Raw genomic sequence first — 25000 nt, 5'->3', positions numbered from 1 at the left:
TGCTTTCACACTGTGCCAATCAATGGGTAGTGGGTGTAGTGGGCCCTGGCAATGTGATGTCACATGACCACACTGCGTCATTTGACGCCGGAGCTGAGAAGGAGCGGGGGCGCAAGCCGGGAGGTAGGCAGGCGAGGGGGGGGGGGGCACAAGTTTGAAACTTTGCACACCCCTGCTCTACAGAACACATGAAGAAATAACTGTGAATACACATGAGGTACTTTGAAAATAAGCTAATTTGCCTATTTAAATTTGCTTAATTGCATATTCAATGTATTTTATTTCCCAAATGTCTCTCTTTCTGTCTCTCCTCAGTTCAGGGTCTGGATTAACAAGGCTTAGCAAATTGCTTGTTACAAAATCATGATTACTGCAAATTACTTGTGCTTTGCAAAGTCCTGCAAAATGCACATCTCTAGTTATGAGAGGAGCCCCATAAAAATACACTGGTATAGAAGGTTAGACGGGGCCTGCATCAGGGAAATTTCAATCTACTGTATAAACCATGTACTGTAGAGTGGAAAAATTAGGTACACCAGGAAGAAGGCGGTTGGTGTTGTACTAAAAATTGCATGCTATAATGCTCTTAACTTTGTAACAGGTGTAAGAAGACGTAATTTTCTCGCGGTTGGGGAACGCTGCAGGAACCTGACCATGGCATTCCCCAACAGTGGAGATTAATGCTGTGTGTGTGGTAATATGGCATTTTAGACCCACCCCCTCATCCATTTTCTACCTTTTTTGGAGCCTTGGCAAAGAAAATTCCCATAGCCCCAGGGAAAATAAATATGGGCTTCATCTGCAGGTGTTGTGGAAGAGGTTGGATGGAGTGGTTTAAGGATATCAAGGAGTTTTAAGGGTTCAGATCCTACTACATCAAAATCATATTGTAAACTCTCTTGGTATCCACAACAAAGCTCTATCCTGGTTCTCATCATACCTCTTCCAACCGCACATTTCTGTCTCTGTTGCTAACATTCATAGTCTGTTGATCTGTCTGTTGTTGTACCTCAGGGCTCTCTTCTGGGACCTCTCCTTTTCTCTCTCTACACACTATCACTCGGTGACCTCATCAACTTTTTTGACCTTAAGTATCATCTCTATACAGATATATCTAACCCCCCCCCCCCCGCTATCATCACTCCGGCAATCTAGTCACAAGTCTCTAATTGCCTCCTGGCTATATCCTCGTTGATGGTGCTCCACTGCCTTAAAAGTGATATGTCTAAAACTGGCAAAGAAGGATGGGTATCCGTGTTGTCTAAAACGGTGCTATTCATATTTCCCCCTAAATCTGGCCTAATATCCCCTTTTTCCATCACAGTAAATGATATTACCATTTATCCTGTTCCCAAAGCACGTTACATAGTTGTAACATTAAACACCTCCCTTTCCTTTCTCCATTCACAACATTTAAGGCATAGTAAACATTTGCCACTTCCTCCATAATATTGCCAAGATCCAACCTTTCCTCTGTCCCGCTACTGCTAAAACTCTAATGCATGCCCTTATCCGCTCTCATGTGGATTATTGTAACATACTGCTAACAGGCCTCCCTGGCTCACAACTTTGTCTATTGCAATCTACTGTATTCAAAATTCTGCTGCTAGAATAATTTCACTCCCTCCTAAAACAGTCTCTGCTCGTCTTCTCCTTAAATTTCTCTCCTGGGGTCCCATCAAATGTTGGATCAACTACAAACTTTTCCTTTCTACCTAAAAGGATCTCCACTCATCTGCTCCTTCCTTCTGTACATATCATTTTGATCTCTCATTATGCCCCTGTTCATATCTTGCCAACTATAAATGTATTCTCTCCATGTCTTTCACTGCTACTGCTCTCTCTCGCCTTAAACCCTTTTCCCTCACTGCTTCTTATCTGTGGCACTCCCTGTGGCTATTTCAGTAACCAAGATTAATGGCTTCTGTCGTAAACAGCACTGTCACTCCAACCAACCACTGTGGCCAAGCACTGCCATCTACTGCACTTATTCTCTCACCTGCTATCTCTGTATGTTTCTCAACATATCACTTACATACAGTATTAAGCTTTCTGTAGCAGGGATTTCCTTTTATTGTCTTATTTTCTTTGCACTTAATGTATTAGAATTTCCTGTAATGTATTTTCACTGAGTTGTCACATGTGCTCAAAACAAACTGGACTAGACTGCGAGGCTGAGGTGGGGACTTATATAACTACCGCCCAGCAACTGCATGGCAGGTCCGGATTGCAGAGTCAGGGTTGGGTAGCCGGGTCAGGGTAGGAGAGTGTAGAAGGGTCAAGGTACTTGCCATAGTCAGGGATTGGAGAGAGAAGAGTAGTCGAAGTCCAAAGCCGTGGTCTAGGAGAGGAGAGAGTGGGAGTCCGATGTTGAGCCGAGGTCCAAGGGTCTGAGATAACAGAGGTCCGAGTCCGAGATGGGGTCACAAGCGTCCAAACACAGCACAGCAACGAACAGAAGTAGCAAGCACACACAGAAAGAAATTCTATGCTCAGCAATCAGCAAAGGGCTGATTGGGCATATAAAGGGACAAGAATCAATGAGAGGATCCCAGGGGAGGTGCTGTCAGATGTAGGTCGAGCAACGATAGGAGGAGGATGGATGAAGGTTTGGTGTGGTACTGCCTAATGTGATCCCGGCATCAGCTGGTGCGCTGCGTATGGGTGCTTGAGTGACACGACGGGTGCATGCGTGGAGAGCGCGGCGCATGGCGAGCGCGATGCCAGCGAACCTATCCACCATGATGCCATGCCGAGGAGAAGGGGCCGGAGTTTCCCTGGAGCGGAGGTGCGCACGGACAAAGGGACGTGCGCACGCACGGACAAAGGGACGTGCGTGCCCCTAGCAACAGCGCAAGAGGCGCCTGTTGAACGGAGAAGCTCCGTGAACCTGACATGAGTACATTGTGGACGCTATATAATTAAAGATATAAATGCATACACAAACAGTGTTTGATAAAAAATAACCTGAACCCAAATATATTGTGACCAGTTTATAAGATTTTCACTGCTCAACTTCCCACAGTTTCAAAAGAAATACGGATCTGTCTATACACTGTTCTTGGGTCCGTCTCCAGGACTCGTGATCTGTGGATACAGTGCTGTGAAGGAGGCTCTGATTGACCAAGCTGAGATTTTCTCTGAAAGAGGGGACTATCCTGTGTTCCTGCACTATTTAAAAGGACATGGTAAAACGATATATGACTCTGTTCAGGGAGGTTTACTCCTCTAAGCCAGTGAAGGACAGGAGCTAATTAATGCTTTGCTGGCCACTCTGACACTTAGCAGTTTGAAGGAGCAGAACCCATCACATCTTAACCCTTCCGCTGCCAGAGGAGTTTTCAATGCATCTGGCAGTGAAAAGGATAAATGACAGCACATTCAAGTTATTTAACAGACCTCACTAGTTCCATGGGAATCTACTTTAAATAATAGATTTGTCTTTATAGCTGTTCATTGAATCCCCCTCTACAACAAATTCTTTGTTCACATAGACTTTCATGGGACCCCCTCTACAAAAAATAATATGTAGAATTGAATGGGATTTCCTATAACAGAAATGATTTGTCTCCGTAGACTTTCATGGGATTCCCCTACACAAGGAATTATTTGTTTCCATAGATTTTCATGGGAGCCCCTCAACAAGAAATTATTTATCTCCATAGACTTTCATGAGATACACCTCAACAATAATCTATTGATCTCCTTACACTGTGATGGGACCCCCCTGTACACAAACTTATTTATTTTATTTCCATAGGCTGTCATGGGATCCCTCTCTACAATAATTTATTTTGCCCATTAACATTCATGGTACAGTATTCCCCTCTACAATAAAAAAATTGTCCCACATTGATTTGTTCATACAGTGTAGACTGTCATTGGATCCCCCTCTAAAAGAAAATTATTTGTTTCCATAGAACTTAAGTAATCACCCAGTGCAATTTTTCTCCACATAGATTTTCATGGGATCCCCCTTAACAAGAAATTATTTGTCCCCATAGACTTTCATGGATTCCTCCTCTACGATAAATAATTTATCTCCATAAATCTACATGGAACATTGACGTCTGCATTTAATTATTTAACATTACTTTTTCCTTTATTATCTGTAGACATCGGTTTCAACAACGGAGAAAAATGGAAAAATCTTCGCCGATTTGCTTTGCTCACCTTGAGGAACTTTGGAATGGGAAAAAGGAGCATGGAGAATCGGATACAAGAGGAGGCCCTCTTCTTGATTAAAGAATTAGCAAAAACAAAGGGTAGGCATTTAGGTTAATATTTACAAAGTTCATTCTTCAGCCAAAAGACATCTTCTGGTCCTGGAAGGCACATTGAAGCCCATTCACGTAAGTGGTCCAACAGGTGTCTTCAGGCACCAGAAGTATCGCGGTGTGTAGACGGAGCACTGATCCAGGCAAAAATCACTCTGTGGCCCGTAAACAAAACGTAGTTTTATTGAAGTCTCATGGACAAACATGTGTGCGCACCATCATGTTTCGTGCTCCCCAGCGCTTTATCAAGGGTATGAAGCAGATAAAGGATCAAAAGCATTCTATGAAACTCTTTAGATTGCAAAACATGCACAAAAATTAATATTAAAATACAGCACCAGATTTATCAAGGGGAGGGTGGGGGGAGGGTGGAAATACGTATGCTAAAGTCAGTTGGACTGCAAAACTGGAACATCTCCAGATTTATTAGAGGGAAAATTCCAATTGCTTTATATTGTATCCCTTTTATTTGATAAATCTGTTGGTTTGTTTTTTTGCCCTGGTTTAACCCCTGCTTTCCTGCCTTGAGAATATATTAAGTAGATCCATTCTATCTTTGATAAATGTAGTGCTGTTCTATATTTTGACCTAGTAAACTGCTTTCTTAGATTGTGGAGAGCAACTGTGCATGGAACACGACAGGAACACTCATGTTAGTAGGAAACTCACATTGGACTCCGCTTTCCTCAGGGTCTCCGATTGACATCACTAACTTATTCGCTCATTCAGTCGCCAACGTGATCTGCTCCATCATCTACGGGAGTCGGTTTGACTATGAGGACAAGCGACTTCTGACCATAACTGGAAGCATCAATAAGAACTTTCACATCATGAGCAGCACATGGGGGACGGTTGGTACAGTAGATAGGGACTGTCAGGGAAGGACTATTGATTATTACTCCCCAGATTTGGGAGGGAGAATTGAAAATGTACATGCAGCTGTAAAGTGGTGAATTTCTTCTTAAATACAGTATAATAATGATGTTATTAATAATAATCATTAATAATAATATTAATAAAAGTAACTATAGTAACAATAATAAGGTTAATCATTGTATTAATAAGAAGTTGATTATTATTATTAATAATAATAATCATAGCAATAATAGTAATGAGATTGATCTAATAAGTTTAATCAACTTAATAATAATATTAATAGTGATAATAGTGATGATAATAAAATGATCATAGAAATATTAAAAAAAATAATAGTGATAATATAAATAGCAATCACAGTAATAATAAAATTATTAAGAATATTATTATTAACATAAATCATAGCAAAGATTTGCCATATTAATAATAAGAATAATTATAGCAATATTAATCATTTTAATAATAGTAATATGAATAATAAGCATATCAGAGGATTGTGTCTGTAAGATTCTGTAATTTTTTGTCTGCCTGCTTCTCTCCAGCTGTACAACATGTATCCTGGCCTGATGGATTATCTGCCTGGTCCCCACAAGAGATTATACACAAACTTCCACAACATCACAAAACTCACCATGGAAAGTATCAAATACCATGAGGAGACCATCGATCCCAGCTGTCCCCGTGATTACATTGACTGCTTCCTCATAAAGATAAAGCAGGTGAGGAATGCCCAATTCTACTAACAATAATAACTGGAACTGATACAGTTTTACAAACGTGGGGAGGAGGGGATAGTCATTGAGAAGATTAAAGGGGCAAACCCTCCTAGAAACAAAGTGAACTAAAGCTAGTGACATGTTTAAGTGGTATCATCTGTGTAATAGATACATTTAACCATATTTGATAGCTATAAGTTTTTTATTTTCCAGTTTGATTTGGAATAGGTTTGATTTCCTTTGGTTACTCCCTTTTGTGAAATGTCACTATGTTTTCAGCAAGTGCTTGTGCAGCCAGAATTCCTCCTCCTCAATCTTCCTTAACTTTATTGGTTCTCTGATAAGGACAGGGTGGAATGAGTAAAGAAAACACCTGATTCACAAACACTTCACAATTCCATGGCTCTAAAGAAATTCAACTGGCCAACTACACGTGATTGAACCTTCAAGACATGATTACATGGAGACTAAAAGGGGAGTTACAAAGGCCGGGGTCATGAATGCGCAATGTATGTATGTATGTCTTTATTTATATAGCACCATTAATTTACATAGGGCTTCACAGCAGTAATGCATGTGACAATCATATAAATAACAAATAACTACAAATAACACATCATGGGAATAAGTGCATCAGACATAAATGTAACATCGTGGAAGAGGAGTCCCTGCTCTGAAGATGCAATTGGTAGGGAGAACATACAGAGACAGTAAGAGGGCATTCTGGTAAGTGCGCCTGCAATTGACTAAGCTTTATGTATCGTGTTTATAGTATTAGCCACAGTGTGTAACGGTTATGATCACCACAAACCTGGACCGGACCGCGGGGCTGAGGTGGGGAGAGATATGCACCGACCTTAGACCATGAAGCCAGATCCGGGTTGCGAATTCCATGGTTAAACGTAGTCGGATCAGGACTGTAGAAGGCAGACAAGCCAGGGTTAGGAAAAAAGAAAAAAGAAAAAGAAAACAGCGCAAAAAAACCTCATGGTGTAGTATTAAAAATAAATTTTATAGGGTGAAATGGTGATTATTGCACGTACATCAATAAAAGCATAATTCAGCATGACATGTTAGGGACATGTTACCACTCGCAGGAAACAGCTATGTGCAGGCTGGTGTGTATCTGGATCGTCCTCTGGTCCCCTGTATACAGCTCAGCAAAGGGTTGTACGTCTCTTAGGAAATCCTCCTCGTATGGTGTTCACCAGTCTCCGTCAAGCCGCTTGGTGGGAAGTTTAAACCTCCTTCAGGGATCTCCCTGCAGCAGCCGTCAGCTCCGACACGATATTCTCACAGGCAGTTCCGGATTGACCGCAGTGGCGTCTGACGTCATCAGACGGCGCCGGTCTATGCTCGCGTCTCTCTGCTCACAATGTTCAATAGAGTGGAATCCCACAGGTCATATACACGAATTATGCAGTGAAATAAAGCCGCAATGTGGTTCAGATAAGGAAGATATTGGAACGCGCCCTCTCCTACGCGTTTCGTAATGAATACTTCTTCAGGGATGACGGAGGAAGTTTCAGGGGCGGTTCTTATACTTAATGAAACTGATTTGATTGGCCATACCTAGTTGGCAAACAATCCCCACCTGGGGAGACAAGGCTATAGTCTCAATCAACATCTAAGTTAATACAAAAACATTTAGCACATAACAAATACATTCAATTTTTAATAACCAATTGCGGTTCTTGAAATTTAAAAATAGAACTTCTAGAAATAAAGAAAACAAATGTTAGTAATATTTAAAAACAGAACAAGTGCATAACAAATCACTATCTGGATATAAATGTTTAAGAGTGAATAAAATGATATAGAAAATGGTAAGGACTGGTTTTTAAGTGTGCAGACATTAATAATAAAGAGAATAGATATACTCATTAAAATATATTATGTGTAAAAAATACATTATTTATAAAAAATCACTGGTTATAATTAGCACTAGAAAAGTTAGAAAGGTAACAAGTTAAAAAAGAGACCAGACATCAATCTCTTCATTAAGACCCAGTGGAGATAGAGCTTGGAGTTTGTAAATCCACAGACTCTCTTGTTTTGATAGTTTCTTCTCTCTATCTCCACCACGTCTCCCTGCTTGCACAATTTGGATACCTATGTAAGACATACTGCACCGACACACTTTATTCGAGCAAATACCCAGTATGTACCTGGCAGATACCTGGAATGCGCCGCTCCTCACCTCTGACAAGCCCCGTTGTGTTTGCCTTCCCAGCCTGGGTTCATGCCTGGCTGACGGGCGGCTGATCTGTTAAATGATAATGATTAGGATTTAATAGGCTGCAATGCTTCGCGTGTCTACCAGATGGCATAAATTCATGAATTGTAATGCAGTATATATATATATTCTGTGCAGTATTGCAGCCAGAGGGAATAAAATGCTTCAATCCTGCCTGGAAAATACCTCAATGCACTCGGGCAGAAAACAGTCACAAACCTCAATACACTCGGGTATACCCGAATTCGTGGGACTAGCCGAGCTCGAATAAAGTGTGTCGCCAGTGTAAGTGAAGGGTCAGAATTGTGTTTAAGTTTAAAATGCCTGGACACGCTATGTTGCTCAAAACCTATTCTAATGTTTCTCGCGTGTTCTAAAATCCTGACCCTTTAAAATTCTTTTTGTCCGCCCTACATATTGGTATCCACAGGGACATTGTATCAGATATATCACGTATACTGACTTGCAAGATATGCAGTCTTTGACAGTGAAATTTTCTTTGGTTGTGTTAGATTGAAAAGTTTTACGATCTTTACTTAACATTTTACAGGCTTTGCATTTTCCACAGCAATAGTTACCGTTGGGTTTATCAGGCATCCATGGAATCTCCAATTGTGTTTGAATCTGAGATCCAATATCACTTGGTGCCAGATAATGTTTAAGGGTCTTCGCCCGGCAGTAAATAAAGCTGGGTTTATGATTAAGAGAAGGACCCAAGATCGGATCATTGCATAAAATGTTCCAGTTTTTATTAATAATTTTCTGAATACTAGTGCTGACAGAACTAAATTCTGTAATAAAGGGTACTATTAATTTTTCCTCTTTATCTTCTGTCTTTGTTTGTTTTTTCTGCACTAGTAAATAATCCCTCTCCATTTTCTCAACCTTCTCTAAAGAGCTGAGTAGCAGGGTCTTGTCGTACCCACGCTCAACAAACCTCTCAAAGAGAGAGACCAAATCCCCATAAAAAACAAGGTGTACCACACCAAAAGAAAAAAAGGGATAATAGCCTTCATTTTGAGGGAGAAAGAGTCCATAAAGAACAACCTAGAGAAAATCACAAATCATATAAAAGTTACTCTAAAAAGACAAATGACAGACAATACAAAAGCTATAACAAAAGGAGAGATAGTTCAAATACCAGATCAGAGCACATTAATAAAGAAACATATAGTAGAGATATACATCAAAAAGAAAAACAAAATTGGAGGGCCAATACACCCCCTAGAAAAGACTCTGAACAACAATCTCCCAAAAAATCCCTTTTTCTGGAGGAACTCAAATTAAGATATCTGGGCCCAAAAGAAAAGGGGAGTATAGCAAAAGAGAAAGAGAAAAAGAATATAGAGACTCCCAGGTCACAGAAAAGACACCACTCACCAGAAGAGGAACGAGAGGAGGGTGTAAGACCAAAACAAAGAAGGGAATCGAATTAAACAAATCTTTTAAAGGCATTTTTAATTTATCTAAGGTAGATCTAACACTATGCCAAAAGTTGGTATTAAGTAAGGGTCTTAAATTTTCCCAATCAAGTGGCCCCAATGGGTTTCAGTTATTTTCGGATCTACACAGGTTCACTAGGAACCTGACACTAAAAAGGCATTTCCTCAAAAAAGAAGTAGGAATTGATCCAAGTAACTCTACTGATAATACAGACCCGAATGAAGAAGTTTCAAATTTATGCCAACATAGTAATTTTAGACCACCATCTAAATTTTATCCAGCCCATAGTAAAGGGAGTTTTATCGATTCGTTTTTTAACATAGTTAATAATGAATTTACATCACTGGTAAAAAATTTCAAAACTTCCGATATATCACATAATCTTAGCTATGAGGAACATCTAGCTTTAAAAGAACTACAGGACAGAAAGGATCTGATAATAAGACAGGCCGATAAAGGTGGCGGAGTAGTGATCCAAGACCGTGACAGTTATGAAACTGAGGCGATGCGCATATTGAATGACCAAGTGTATTACGCCAAACTCAGCCAAGATCCTACAAAACAATTTGTGTTAGAATTGCAGGGCCTTCTCGATGAGGCTGTTGCGTCCACAGTATTGACTAAGTCAGAACATCAATTTTTAAATGTTTTATTTCCGACTATACCGGTATATTATCATCTTCCTAAGATACACAAGACATCAATCGATCCACCGGGTAGACCTATAATCTCCGGAATTGGATCTTTAACATCGAATTTGTCACAGTACGTTGATTTTTTTCTTCAAAAATATGTGAAGGTACTACCATCTTATATTAAAGATACCACTGCTGTTTTGAATTTGGTCAAAACAATAAAATGGCAGGATGGGTATAAATGGGCAACATTCGATGTTCAATCCCTTTATACATGCATTCCCCATGATAAAGGGATTGGGGCAATTAAGGAGACATTATCAAAAGATATAGAGCTCCACCCACTAATTTGCGAATTTATTATCGAAGCCATCAACTTTATTTTGTCGCACAACTATTTTCTATTTATGAATCAGTATTATCTACAAGTGTGCGGCACAGCCATGGGGACGCGTTTTGCCCCCAGTTATGCTAACATATACATGGGGGTATGGGAAGATAACTTTATATGGCATAATAACCCTTTTATGGATAGGGTTATTGTATGGCAGAGATATATCGATGATGTCCTGTGTGTCTGGGAGGGTGATGACGATACGCTGGAGCTCTTTAAGGCCTATCTGAACAACAATGAGTTTAACTTGAAATTTATATCTGAGACAAGTGAGAGTCAGATAGACTTTTTGGACCTCAGTCTGGTATCCAAAATTGGTGAAAATATCAATACTAAAACATATTTCAAAAAGGTGGACACCAACAGCTTTTTATTGTCATCCAGTAATCATAAAAGGTCATGGATTGACAATATACCCCTAAGCCAGTTCATGCACATTAAACGCAATTGCAGTCTTCGAACTGACTTTGAAGCCCAATCGGTCTCTCTCTTTGGGAGGTTTGTTGAGCGTGGGTACGACAAGACCCTGCTACTCAGCTCTTTAGAGAAGGTTGAGAAAATGGAGAGAGATTCTCTATTAGTGCAGAAAAAACAAACAAAGACAGAAGATAAAGAGGAAAAATTAATAGTACCCTTTATTACAGAATTTAGTTCTGTCAGCACTAGTATTCAGAAAATTATTAATAAAAACTGGAACATTTTATGCAATGATCCGATCTTGGGTCCTTCTCTTAATCATAAACCCAGCTTTATTTACTGCCGGGCGAAGACCCTTAAACATTATCTGGCACCAAGTGATATTGGATCTCAGATTCAAACACAATTGGAGATTCCATGGATGCCTGATAAACCCAACGGTAACTATTGCTTTTTGAAAATGCAAAGCCTGTAAAATGTTAAGTAAAGATCGTAAAACTTTTCAATCTAACACAACCAAAGAAAATTTCACTGTCAAAGACTGCATATCTTGCAAGTCAGTATACGTGATATATCTGATACAATGTCCCTGTGGATACCAATATGTAGGGCGGACAAAAAGAATTTTAAAGGGTCAGGATTTTAGAACACGCGAGAAACATTAGAATAGGTTTTGAGCAACATAGCGTGTCCAGGCATTTTAAACTTAAACACAATTCTGACCCTTCACTTATGTCTTACATAGGTATCCAAATTGTGCAAGCAGGGAGACGTGGTGGAGATAGAGAGAAGAAACTATCAAAACAAGAGAGTCTGTGGATTTACAAACTCCAAACTCTATCTCCACTGGGTCTTAATGAAGAGATTGATGTCTGGTCTCTTTTTTAACTTGTTACCTTTCTAACTTTTCTAGTGCTAATTATAACCAGTGATTTTTTATAAATAATGTATTTTTTACACATAATATATTTTAATGAGTATATCTATTCTCTTTATTATTAATGTCTGCACACTTAAAAACCAGTCCTTACCATTTTCTATATCATTTTATTCACTCTTAAACATTTATATCCAGATAGTGATTTGTTATGCACTTGTTCTGTTTTTAAATATTACTAACATTTGTTTTCTTTATTTCTAGAAGTTCTATTTTTAAATTTCAAGAACCGCAATTGGTTATTAAAAATTGAATGTATTTGTTATGTGCTAAATGTTTTTGTATTAACTTAGATGTTGATTGAGACTATAGCCTTGTCTCCCCAGGTGGGGATTGTTTGCCAACTAGGTATGGCCAATCAAATCAGTTTCATTAAGTATAAGAACCGCCCCTGAAACTTCCTCCGTCATCCCTGAAGAAGTATTCATTACGAAACGCGTAGGAGAGGGCGCGTTCCAATACCTTCCTTATCTGAACCCCATTGCGGCTTTATTTCACTGCATAATTCGTGTATATGACATGTGGGACTTCCACTCTATTGAACATTGTGAGCAGAGAGACGCGAGCATAGACGGGCGCCGTCTGATGACGTCAGACGCCACTGCGGTCAATCCGGAACTGCCTGTGAGAATATCGTGTCGGAGCTGACAGCTGCTGCAGGGAGATCCCTGAAGGAGGTTTAAACTTCCCACCAAGCGGCTTGACGGAGACTGGTGAACACCATACGAGGAGGATTTCCTAAGAGACGTGCAACCCTTTGCTGAGCTGTATACAGAGGACCAGAGGACGATCCAGATACACACCAGCCTGCACATAGCTGTTTCCTGCGAGTGGTAACATGTCCCTAACATGTCATGCTGAATTATGCTTTTATTGATGTACGTGCAATAATCACCATTTCACCCTATAAAATTTATTTTTAATACTACACCATGAGGTTTTTTTGCGCTGTTTTCTTTTTCTTTTTTCTGTATTAGCTGGATAGCTGAGCCATCCCCTAAGAGCAGCAGCACAAAACCTCCCTATACCAAGGTTGTATTTATCTTGATCACAATATCACTTAATCCTTATATACCACTAATGAGCGCAATATTTGTTTGTTTCACTAAGCCAGGGTTAGGGCAGGTGTCACAGGAGCGAAGGTCGCGGTCACGAACTGAGGTCATCATATGGAAAACAAGGAAGAAGTCGCTTCAGCTTAGAGAGCAGGAACAGGAACTACTGCTTCAGCATAGAGAGCAGGAACCGGAACTGTGTTGCTTCAGCGCATAGAGCAGGAAACAGGAACTGGGGATCCAGTGCTTCAGCACAGAACAGCTCCTCCTTGCCAGGTACAGCTGTGAGTAGTGGAGGCTACTGGAAACAGGAAGATTGCAGAAGGAGTAGTAAAGGATCCATTGCTTCAACACAGGATAGCATCCCCTAACAAGGTACATCTGAGAGTGGTGCAGGCCACTGGAAGGTCACTGGGAACAAGAACTGCAGACAGGACAAGAAAAACTGAGGGCTTCAGGGTAACCGCTTCACGCGGTGGAGTCTGCCAGTAGCACAGAGGATCCAGTGCTTCAGCACAGAACAGCACCCCCTAGCCAGGTACAGCTGAGAGTGGTGGAGGCCACTGGAAGGTCACTGGGAACAGGAACTGCAGACAGGACAAGAAACACTGAGGGCTTCAGTGTAACAGCTTCAGCGTGGCGGAGTCTACCAGAAACTAGGAACTATGGCAGGAAAGCCAAGCAGGTCAAACAGAGGTGCTGTGGCAAGCACAGTTACTTGAGAAAGTCTATGTTCAGCAATGAGGAAATTGGAGAGCCCAGTATAAGAAGGGCGGGGAGCCAATCAAAGGACAGGGGTATGAGGGAATTCCTCCAATAACAGAGCACAGAGACAGAACTGCACAGGATGCATCCAAGCTGCAGTGATTGCAGGAGCAGGGGATGCTGATTGCAGAAACAAGGGGAAACAAGAAGCTGCATAGTTCTGTAAGGAATAGGTTTCAGCCAAATCCAGGAGCAGATTCCTTACACAGTGCTACTCATATGCTTCTTAAAGCAAGTGTGTCTTAGGGTGGTTCTTAAAGGTGGATAGAGAGGGTGCTAGTCGGGCATTGAGGGGAAATGCATTCCAGAGGTGTGGGGCAGTCAAAAGGTTTAAGGCGGGAGAGGGCTTTAGATACAAAAGGGGGTAGAGAGAGACATCCTTGAGCAGAACGCAAGAGTCGGGATGGTGCATAGCGTGGATTTAGGGCTGAGATGTAAAGAAGAGCAGACGAGTATAAAGCTTTAAAAGTGAGGAGGAGAATTGAGTGTGAGATGCGTGATTTGATAGGAAGCCAGGAGAGTGGTTTCAGCAGGGGAGATGCTGAGACAGATTTAGGAAAGAGTAGAGTGATTCTGGCAGCAGCGTTTAAGATTGTAGGGGAGACAGGTGAGAGGCAGGAAGGCCAGACAGCAGGAGGTTACAGTTATCGAGACAGGAAAGAATGGGGGCCTATGTCAGAGTTTTAGCAGTTGATCAAAAGATGAAAGGGCGCATCACGCCCATATTGGCAATATCTACCATTGACTTTAATTCGGCCACAACGTAATTCAGACGAAACAGGGAAGGAGTGAGGATAGAGGAAAAGTAGTATAACAGAGTCACGAAAAGTGGCAGTTACTGTAACAAACAGAAAAGGGCTAGTAATGATATAGAGACAGAGCTTAAGAATCAAGGGCAGAAGGACAGATATAGACCGAAAAGAAAGGACAGAGACCAAAAAAGGACAGGGGGCAATGATAAAGATTACATGCAGTTTTAAAATAAACCTTCTTGTGCCACATTTGGCACTGAATGGGGTTTATGTATTTTAGAGTGCAATGTCTATGATGTTTACACAAAACTATTTTCAGAATGCCAGTGTCCTGTACCTTTTTGTTTCCCACACCCCTTCACTGTGAGAGCAGAATAGTGTATGAGGTCCTTCCATTCAGTTGCCCACTAATTCACTCACATCCCCCTTCTAGGAGAAGGACAATCCTAACCCAGTCTTTTATACCAAGTCACTGGTGATGACCATTCACAACCTGCTTTTCGGAGGGATAGAGACAATCAGCACAACGCTTAGATATGGATTCCTGGTTCTCTTGAAATATCCAGAAATAGCAGGTAATCAAGAGCACCAGTTACAGCTCTATTATCACACCATGTTCCACTGGAAACTTAGTCCTCTAAACCAGGGAAGCGCAAACTTTTGTTGCTGCCTGTCTGGCCTCCCTGTCTCGCGCCCCCTCTCCTACCTGACAGCAGCTTCAAATTACGTTCTGGGGTCACGTGACGTCAGGTCACATGACCTGTGGTGTCATTTGACGCCGGAGACGTTACATCACGTAACATGACCCCGCGGCGTCCTTTGACGCCACGTTGCCATAGAGACGCTTCTTAATTCCGGTAAGTTTTAGTGTTGCAGAGGCCTCACGTGATCCCGCAGCATTAATTGAAATGCCTTGGGAAGGAGTGCCCCCCCAGACAAATATCCCGCCCCCACTGCTGCTCAAAACAGCCTCACCCCTAAACTACAATTACAATATTTATATAGTTAACATATGTAGCCCCCCAACTGGAACTACTAGTTTACCTAGGATGTTAAGTTATGGGTTAATGCACTATGACTAAAACACACACACAGAATCCCTGCAAGCTCTAACCCCAACACCCACTACACCAAATCATGTATACTGTATATGTTTCAAAAGGATTGCTATTGAGTGTGACCAAATGTATACAACAACAGACAAAGATTCCCAATGCTACATCCGATATGACAAAAATATATAGTTAAATACTTAAAAACCTGCTACTTAAAAAGTGGAGAGGATGGAGCTTCAACCCAAAGAGGAGTCACTAACCTCTTAAAAACTGTTACCAGTTGAGAATTTACTAAAAATCACACAAGCCCTGTAGCTCTAGCCCCAACACCCACCACACCTTATATATTTGTGTCAAAAGGATTACTATTGGGTGTGACCAAATGTATACAATAACAGACAAAGATTCCCAATGCTACATGCAATATGACAACAAATAATTAGTTAAATACTTTCTGTAACTGCTTATCTTCTCATACAGTAAGGGTCATTTAGTTAAACTCTTTGGCCAAATCATTATAAGCCATTACAGAGGTCAATGAGAATTTTCACAGATAATGTTAGGCCGCACTTGAATTGATTCATGCGATCGTGACAAGACATCACACTGTTGCGCCGTCACACCGCTCCTACTATAAGCGAACGCGACCGATTTAAAACATTTGTTTTTTCGCGTCGCCACCATTATAAGCACAGCCTTAGGCCCAGGGCATGCTTACTGCTTGCTTGCTCTCGCCTGCTCTCGCTCGCTGATGCTTGCCACTGAGCCCCTACAGCCGCAATTAAAGCGGCTTTAGTAGGGGCTCCCGCATGCTTTCCCTTGCTTGCTGAGGCGCGCTTGAATAGAGCCGACAGTGAAATTTTAAATTCACGCGCTGACTCCGCTCACGTGACGCCTCAGCAACCAATGGAAGGACGAGCAGGGAAATGTGAACGGGGTCTGGCGCCAGCGGAGTGAGTGTGTGTGTGTTGATGTGCGGTGTGGTGATGTGCCCCCTTCTGCCCCGATCCTTGTTGCTGTCAGCCTGCGAGAGATGGAGGGGGCTTGCGCCGCCGGGGGGAGGGAGCGGGTGATGTGTCCCCCTTCTGCCCCGATCCTTGTGCCTGCCTCGCTGCCCGCACGGGAGATGCAGGGGTGTTGCGCTGCCCCCGTGGTGGGGTGGGGGGGAGGAGCGGGTGATGTGTCCCCTTCTGCCCCGATCACTGCAGCTGCCTCCCTGCCTGCGCGGGAGATGGAGGGGGGTTGCACGGCCCCCGGGGGGGGGGGAGGAAGGGGTTGTGGGTTGTGTCCCGGAGCAGTGGTGGCAGCAATGTGGTGTGTGTGTGTGTGATTATATATGTGTGTGTGTGTCTGTGTGTGTGTGTGCATGTGTGCATGTGTGTATGTGTGTATGTGTGTGTGTGACAGAGTGAAGTCAACTCCTATCAGTTACGCCTGGGAGACATATGTCTGAGTGCTTCATCCAGCACTCATAAGGGTTAACTCAGGGGGAAATCAGGAAGTAAGCTGACACCTGGGAGCCAGAAAGGTAGAAAATGATCTTGTTGCCAGGAGTAGCTGTCTCTCTCAGGAAAGAGCACATGGATAGGTGTGCTGCTAGCCAGAAGGATACAACACTACTTACTGCAGCCAAGTAAGATTTGTTTCATTTGTTTTCATGACTGCTTAAAAGACTCGGAAGGTTTGGTTATGGTTTAGCCAGCCAGCCTGCTAGATAGGTCTGTTGTGTTAGTCAGTTTTTCTCCCATCATGGAGCAGAATTTATTTTGTTTAAAGGGACAGTGTACCCGCATGTTATGTTGCTGTGGAGAAATAAAGCCACTGAACGTTTTTATTTATCCTGAAACTACACGTGTGGACTGTTCCCTGACCTCGGCTACAGGCCGTCCTGCCACAGTGTGCCTGTGTGTGTATATGTGTGTGTGCGTGTGTGTGTGTGTGTGTATGTGTGTGTGTGTGTGTATGTGTGTGTGTGTGTGTGTGTGTGCGCGTGTGTGCGCATGTGTGTGCATGTGTGTGTGCATGTGTGTGTGTGCATGTGTGTGTGTGCATGTGTGGTGCGTGTGCATGTGTGGTGTGTGTGCATGTGTGGTGTGTGATCTGTGTGCGTGCGTGTGTGCGAATATATTTATCAAAGTTGCGCAATGTTAATAAATAATTTATTCTCACATGTCTTTTTTTAATTTTTTTTAAATATTATATAATACACACAGACACACAGACACACAGACACACAGACACACAGACACACAGACACACAGACACACAGACACACAGACACACTGACACACTGACACACTGACACACTCGTTCCCCATTGACACACTGGTTACCAAGTGACACACTGGTTACCAAGTGACACACACACACACACACTGATGGTTACCAAGTGACACACACACACACACACTGACGGTTACCAAGTGACACACACACACACACACACTGACGGTTACCAAGTGACACACACACACACACACACTGACGGTTACCAAGTGACACACACACACACACACTGACGGTTACCAAGTGACACACACACACACACACTGACGGTTACCAAGTGACACACACACACACACACTGACGGTTACCAAGTGACACACACACACACACACACTGACGGTTACCAAGTGACACACACACACACACTGACGGTTACCAAGTGACACACACACTCACACACTGACGGTTACCAAGTGACACACACACACACACACTGACGGTTACCAAGTGACACACACACACACACACACTGACGGTTACCAAGTGACACACACACACACACACACTGACGGTTACCAAGTGACACACACACACACACACTGACGGTTACCAAGTGACACACACACACACACTGAAGGTTACCAAGTGACACACACACACACACACTGACGGTTACCAAGTGACACACACACACACACACACTGACGGTTACCAAGTGACACACACACACACACACTGACGGTTACCAAGTGACACACACACACACACACTGACGGTTACCAAGTGACACACACACACACACACACTGACGGTTACCAAGTGACACACACACACACACACTGACGGTTACCAAGTGACACACACACACACACACTGACGGTTACCAAGTGACACACACACACACACACTGACGGTTACCAAGTGACACACACACACACACACTGACGGTTACCAAGTGACACACACACACACACACTGACGGTTACCAAGTGACACACACACACACACACTGACGGTTACCAAGTGACACACACACACACACTGACGGTTACCAAGTGACACACACGCACACACTGACGGTTACCAAGTGACACACACACACACACACACTGACGGTTACCAAGTGACACACACACACACACACACTGACGGTTACCAAGTGACACACACACACACACACACTGACGGTTACCAAGTGACACACACACACACACACTGACGGTTACCAAGTGACACACACACACACACACACTGACGGTTACCAAGTGACACACACACACACACACACACTGACGGTTACCAAGTGACACACACACACACACACACACACACTGACGGTTACCAAGTGACACACACACACACACACACACACACTGACGGTTACCAAGTGACACACACACACACACACACACACTGACGGTTACCAAGTGACACACACACAAACACACACACTGACGGTTACCAAGTGACACACACACACACACACACACTGACGGTTACCAAGTGACACACACACACACACACACTGACGGTTACCAAGTGACACACACACACACACACACACTGACGGTTACCAAGTGACACACACACACACACACTGACGGTTACCAAGTGACACACACACACACACACTGATGGTTACCAAGTGACACACACACACACACACTGACGGTTACCAAGTGACACACACACACACACACACACACTGACGGTTACCAAGTGACACACACACACACACACACACTGACGGTTACCAAGTGACACACACACACACACACACTGACGGTTACCAAGTGACACACACACACACACACGGACGGTTACCAAGTTACACACACACACACACACGGACGGTTACCAAGTGACACACACACACACACACACACACACTGACGGTTACCAAGTGACACACACACACACACACACACACACACACACACACACACACTGACGGTAACCAAGTGACACACACACACACACACACACACTGACGGTTACCAAGTGACACACACACACACACACACACACACACTGACGGTTACCAAGTGACACACACACACACACACACTCTGACGGTTACCAAGTGACACACACACACACACACACTGACGGTTACCAAGTGACACACACACACACACACACACACACTGACGGTTACCAAGTGACACACACACACACACACTGACGGTTACCAAGTGACACACACACACACACACACGGACGGTTACCAAGTGACACACACACACACACACACTGATGGTTACCAAGTGACACACACACACACACACACACACTGACGGTTACCAAGTGACACACACACACACACACACACACACTGACGGTTACCAAGTGACACACACACACACACACACACACTGACGGTTACCAAGTGACACACACACACACACACACTGACGGTTACCAAGTGACACACACACACACACACACACACTGACGGTTACCAAGTGACACACACACACACACACACATACTGACGGTTACCAAGTGACACACACACACACACACACACACACACTGACGGTTACCAAGTGACACACACACACACACACACACACACACTGACGGTTACCAAGTGACACACACACACACACACACACACTGACGGTTACCAAGTGACACACACACACACACACACACACACACACACACACTGACGGTTACCAAGTGACACACACACACACACACACACACTGACGGTTACCAAGTGACACACACACACACACACACACACACACTGACGGTTACCAAGTGACACACACACACACACACACACACACACACACACACTGACGGTTACCAAGTGACACACACACACACTGACGGTTACCAAGTGACACACACACACACACACACACACACACTGACGGTTACCAAGTGACACACACACACACACACACTGACGGTTACCAAGTGACACACACACACACACACACACTGACGGCTACCAAGTGACACACACACACACACACACACACTGACGGTTACCAAGTGACACACACACACACACTGACGGTTACCAAGTGACACACACACACACACACACACACACACACACACACTGACGGTTACCAAGTGACACACACACACACACACACACACTGACGGTTACCAAGTGACACACACACACACACACACACTGACGGTTACCAAGTGACACACACACACACACACACACACACACACTGACGGTTACCAAGTGACACACACACAAACACACACACACACACACTGACGGTTACCAAGTGACACACACACACACACACACACACACTGACGGTTACCAAGTGACACACACACACACACACACACACACACACACACACTGACGGTTACCAAGTGACACACACACACACACACACACACACTGACGGTTACCAAGTGACACACACACACACACACACACACACTGACGGTTACCAAGTGACACACACACACACACACACACACACACACACACACACTGACGGTTACCAAGTGACACACACACACACACACTGACGGTTACCAAGTGACACACACACACACACACACACACACACACACTGACGGTTACCAAGTGACACACACACACACACACACTGACGGTTACCAAGTGACACACACACACACACACACACACTGACGGCTACCAAGTGACACACACACACACACACACACACTGACGGTTACCAAGTGACACACACACACACACTGACGGTTACCAAGTGACACACACACACACACACACACACACACACACACACACTGACGGTTACCAAGTGACACACACACACACACACACACTGACGGTTACCAAGTGACACACACACACACACACACACTGACGGTTACCAAGTGACACACACACACACACACACACACTGACGGTTACCAAGTGACACACACACACACACACACACACACTGACGGTTACCAAGTGACACACACACACACACACACACACTGACGGTTACCAAGTGACACACACACACACACACACACTGACGGTTACCAAGTGACACACACACACACACACACACACACACTGACGGTTACCAAGTGACAAACACACACACACACACACACTGACAGTTACCAAGTGACACACACACACACACACACACACACACTGACGGTTACCAAGTGACAAACACACACACACACACACACTGACAGTTACCAAGTGACACACACACACACACACACACACTGACGGTTACCAAGTGACACACACACACACACACACTGACGGTTACCAAGTGACACACACACACACACACACACTGACGGTTACCAAGTGACACACACACACACACACACACACTGACGGTTACCAAGTGACACACACACACACACACACTGACGGTTACCAAGTGACACACACACACACACACACACACACACACACACACTGACGGTTACCAAGTGACACACACACACACACACTGACGGTTACCAAGTGACACACACACACACACACACACTGACGGTTACCAAGTGACACACACACACACACACACACACTGACGGTTACCAAGTGACACACACACACACACACACACACACACTGACGGTTACCAAGTGACACACACACACACACACACACACACACACACACTGACGGTTACCAAGTGACAAACACACACACACACACACACACTGACGGTTACCAAGTGACACACACACACACACACACACACACACACTGACGGTTACCAAGTGACACACACACACACACACACACACACACACTGACGGTTACCAAGTGACACACACACACACACACACACACACTGACGGTTACCAAGTGACACACACACACACACACACACACACTGACGGTTACCAAGTGACACACACACACACACACACACACACACACACACTGACAGTTACCAAGTGACACACACACACACTGACGGTTACCAAGTGACACACACACACACACACACACACTGACGGTTACCAAGTGACACACACACACACACACACACTGACGGTTACCAAGTGACACACACACACACACACTGACGGTTACCAAGTGACACACACACACACACACACACACACACACTGACGGTTACCAAGTGACACACACACACACACACACTGACGGTTACCAAGTGACACACACACACACACACACACACACACACACTGACGGTTACCAAGTGACACACACACACACACACACTGACGGTTACCAAGTGACACACACACACACACACACACACTGACGGTTACCAAGTGACACACACACACACACACACTGACGGTTACCAAGTGACACACACACACACACACACACACTGACGGTTACCAAGTGACACACACACACACACACACACTGACGGTTACCAAGTGACACACACACACACACACACTGACGGTTACCAAGTGACACACACACACACACACACACTGACGGTTACCAAGTGACACACACACACACACACACACTGACGGTTACCAAGTGACACACACACACACACACACACACACACTGACGGTTACCAAGTGACACACACACACACACACACACACACACACACACACACACACACTGACGGTTACCAAGTGACACACACACACACACACACACACACTGACGGTTACCAAGTGACAAACACACACACACACACATGGTTACCAAGTGACACACACACACACACACACACACACACACACACGGTTACCAAGTGACACACACACACACACACACACACACGGTTACCAAGTGACACATACACACATACACACACTGACGGTTACCAAGTGACACACACACACACACACACACACACACACTGACGGTTACCAAGTGACAAACACACACACACACACACACTGACGGTTACCAAGTGACACACACACACACACACACACTGACGGTTACCAAGTGACACACACACACACACACACAAACACTGACGGTTACCAAGTGACACACACACACACACACACACTGACGGTTACCAAGTGACCACACACACACACACACACACACACACACACACACACACACACTGACGGTTACCAAGTGACACACACACACACACACACACACACACACTGACGGTTACCAAGTGACACACACACACACACACACACTGACGGTTACCAAGTGACACACACACACACACACACACACACACACACACACTGACGGTTACCAAGTGACACACACACACACACACACACACACACTGACGGTTACCAAGTGACACACACACACACACACACACACACTGACGGTTACCAAGTGACACACACACACACACACACACACACTGACGGTTACCAAGTGACACACACACACACACACTGACGGTTACCAAGTGACACACACACACACACACACACACACACACACACACACACTGACGGTTACCAAGTGACACACACACACACACACACACACTGACGGTTACCAAGTGACACACACACACACACACACACACTGACGGTTACCAAGTGACACACACACACACACACACACACACACACACACTGACGGTTACCAAGTGACACACACACACACACACACACACACACACTGACGGTTACCAAGTGACACACACACACACACACACACTGACGGTTACCAAGTGACACACACACACACACACACACACACACTGACGGTTACCAAGTGACACACACACACACACACACTGACGGTTACCAAGTGACACACACACACACACACACACACTGACGGTTACCAAGTGACACACACACACACACACACTGACGGTTACCAAGTGACACACACACACACACACACACACACACTGACGGTTACCAAGTGACACACACACACACACACTGACGGTTACCAAGTGACACACACACACACACACACACTGACGGTTACCAAGTGACACACACACACACACACACACTGACGGTTACCAAGTGACACACACACACACACACACACACTGACGGTTACCAAGTGACACACACACACACACACACACACACACACTGACGGTTACCAAGTGACACACACAAACACACACACACTGACGGTTACCAAGTGACACACACACACACACACACTGACGGTTACCAAGTGACACACACACACACACACACACACTGACGGTTACCAAGTGACACACACACACACACACACACACACTGACGGTTACCAAGTGACACACACACACACACACACACACTGACGGTTACCAAGTGACACACACACACA

The 25000-nt window shown here is 44.1% G+C and overlaps 1 protein-coding gene across 4 annotated transcripts in view; it reads left to right on the top strand.

Moving 5' to 3' along the window:
- LOC142498726 (cytochrome P450 2F3-like) overlaps positions 1-25000 on the top strand; it is a 179407-nt gene that overhangs the window by 23194 nt on the left and 131213 nt on the right. For all 4 annotated transcript variants that reach the window (XM_075607057.1, XM_075607055.1, XM_075607056.1 and 1 more), the window contains exons 3-7: positions 3026-3188; positions 4116-4265; positions 4968-5128; positions 5696-5872; positions 14937-15078. In XM_075607057.1, the coding sequence (XP_075463172.1) occupies positions 3026-3188; positions 4116-4265; positions 4968-5128; positions 5696-5872; positions 14937-15078 (793 nt within the window). The remainder of the gene's footprint in view (positions 1-3025; positions 3189-4115; positions 4266-4967; positions 5129-5695; positions 5873-14936; positions 15079-25000) is intronic.

The sequence above is a fragment of the Ascaphus truei genome, chromosome 7, assembly GCF_040206685.1.
Source record: "Ascaphus truei isolate aAscTru1 chromosome 7, aAscTru1.hap1, whole genome shotgun sequence".
Lineage (NCBI taxonomy): Eukaryota > Metazoa > Chordata > Amphibia > Anura > Ascaphidae > Ascaphus > Ascaphus truei.
The sequence above is the reverse complement of the archived record's forward strand: the minus strand, read 5'-3'. Positions and strand labels throughout refer to the sequence as shown.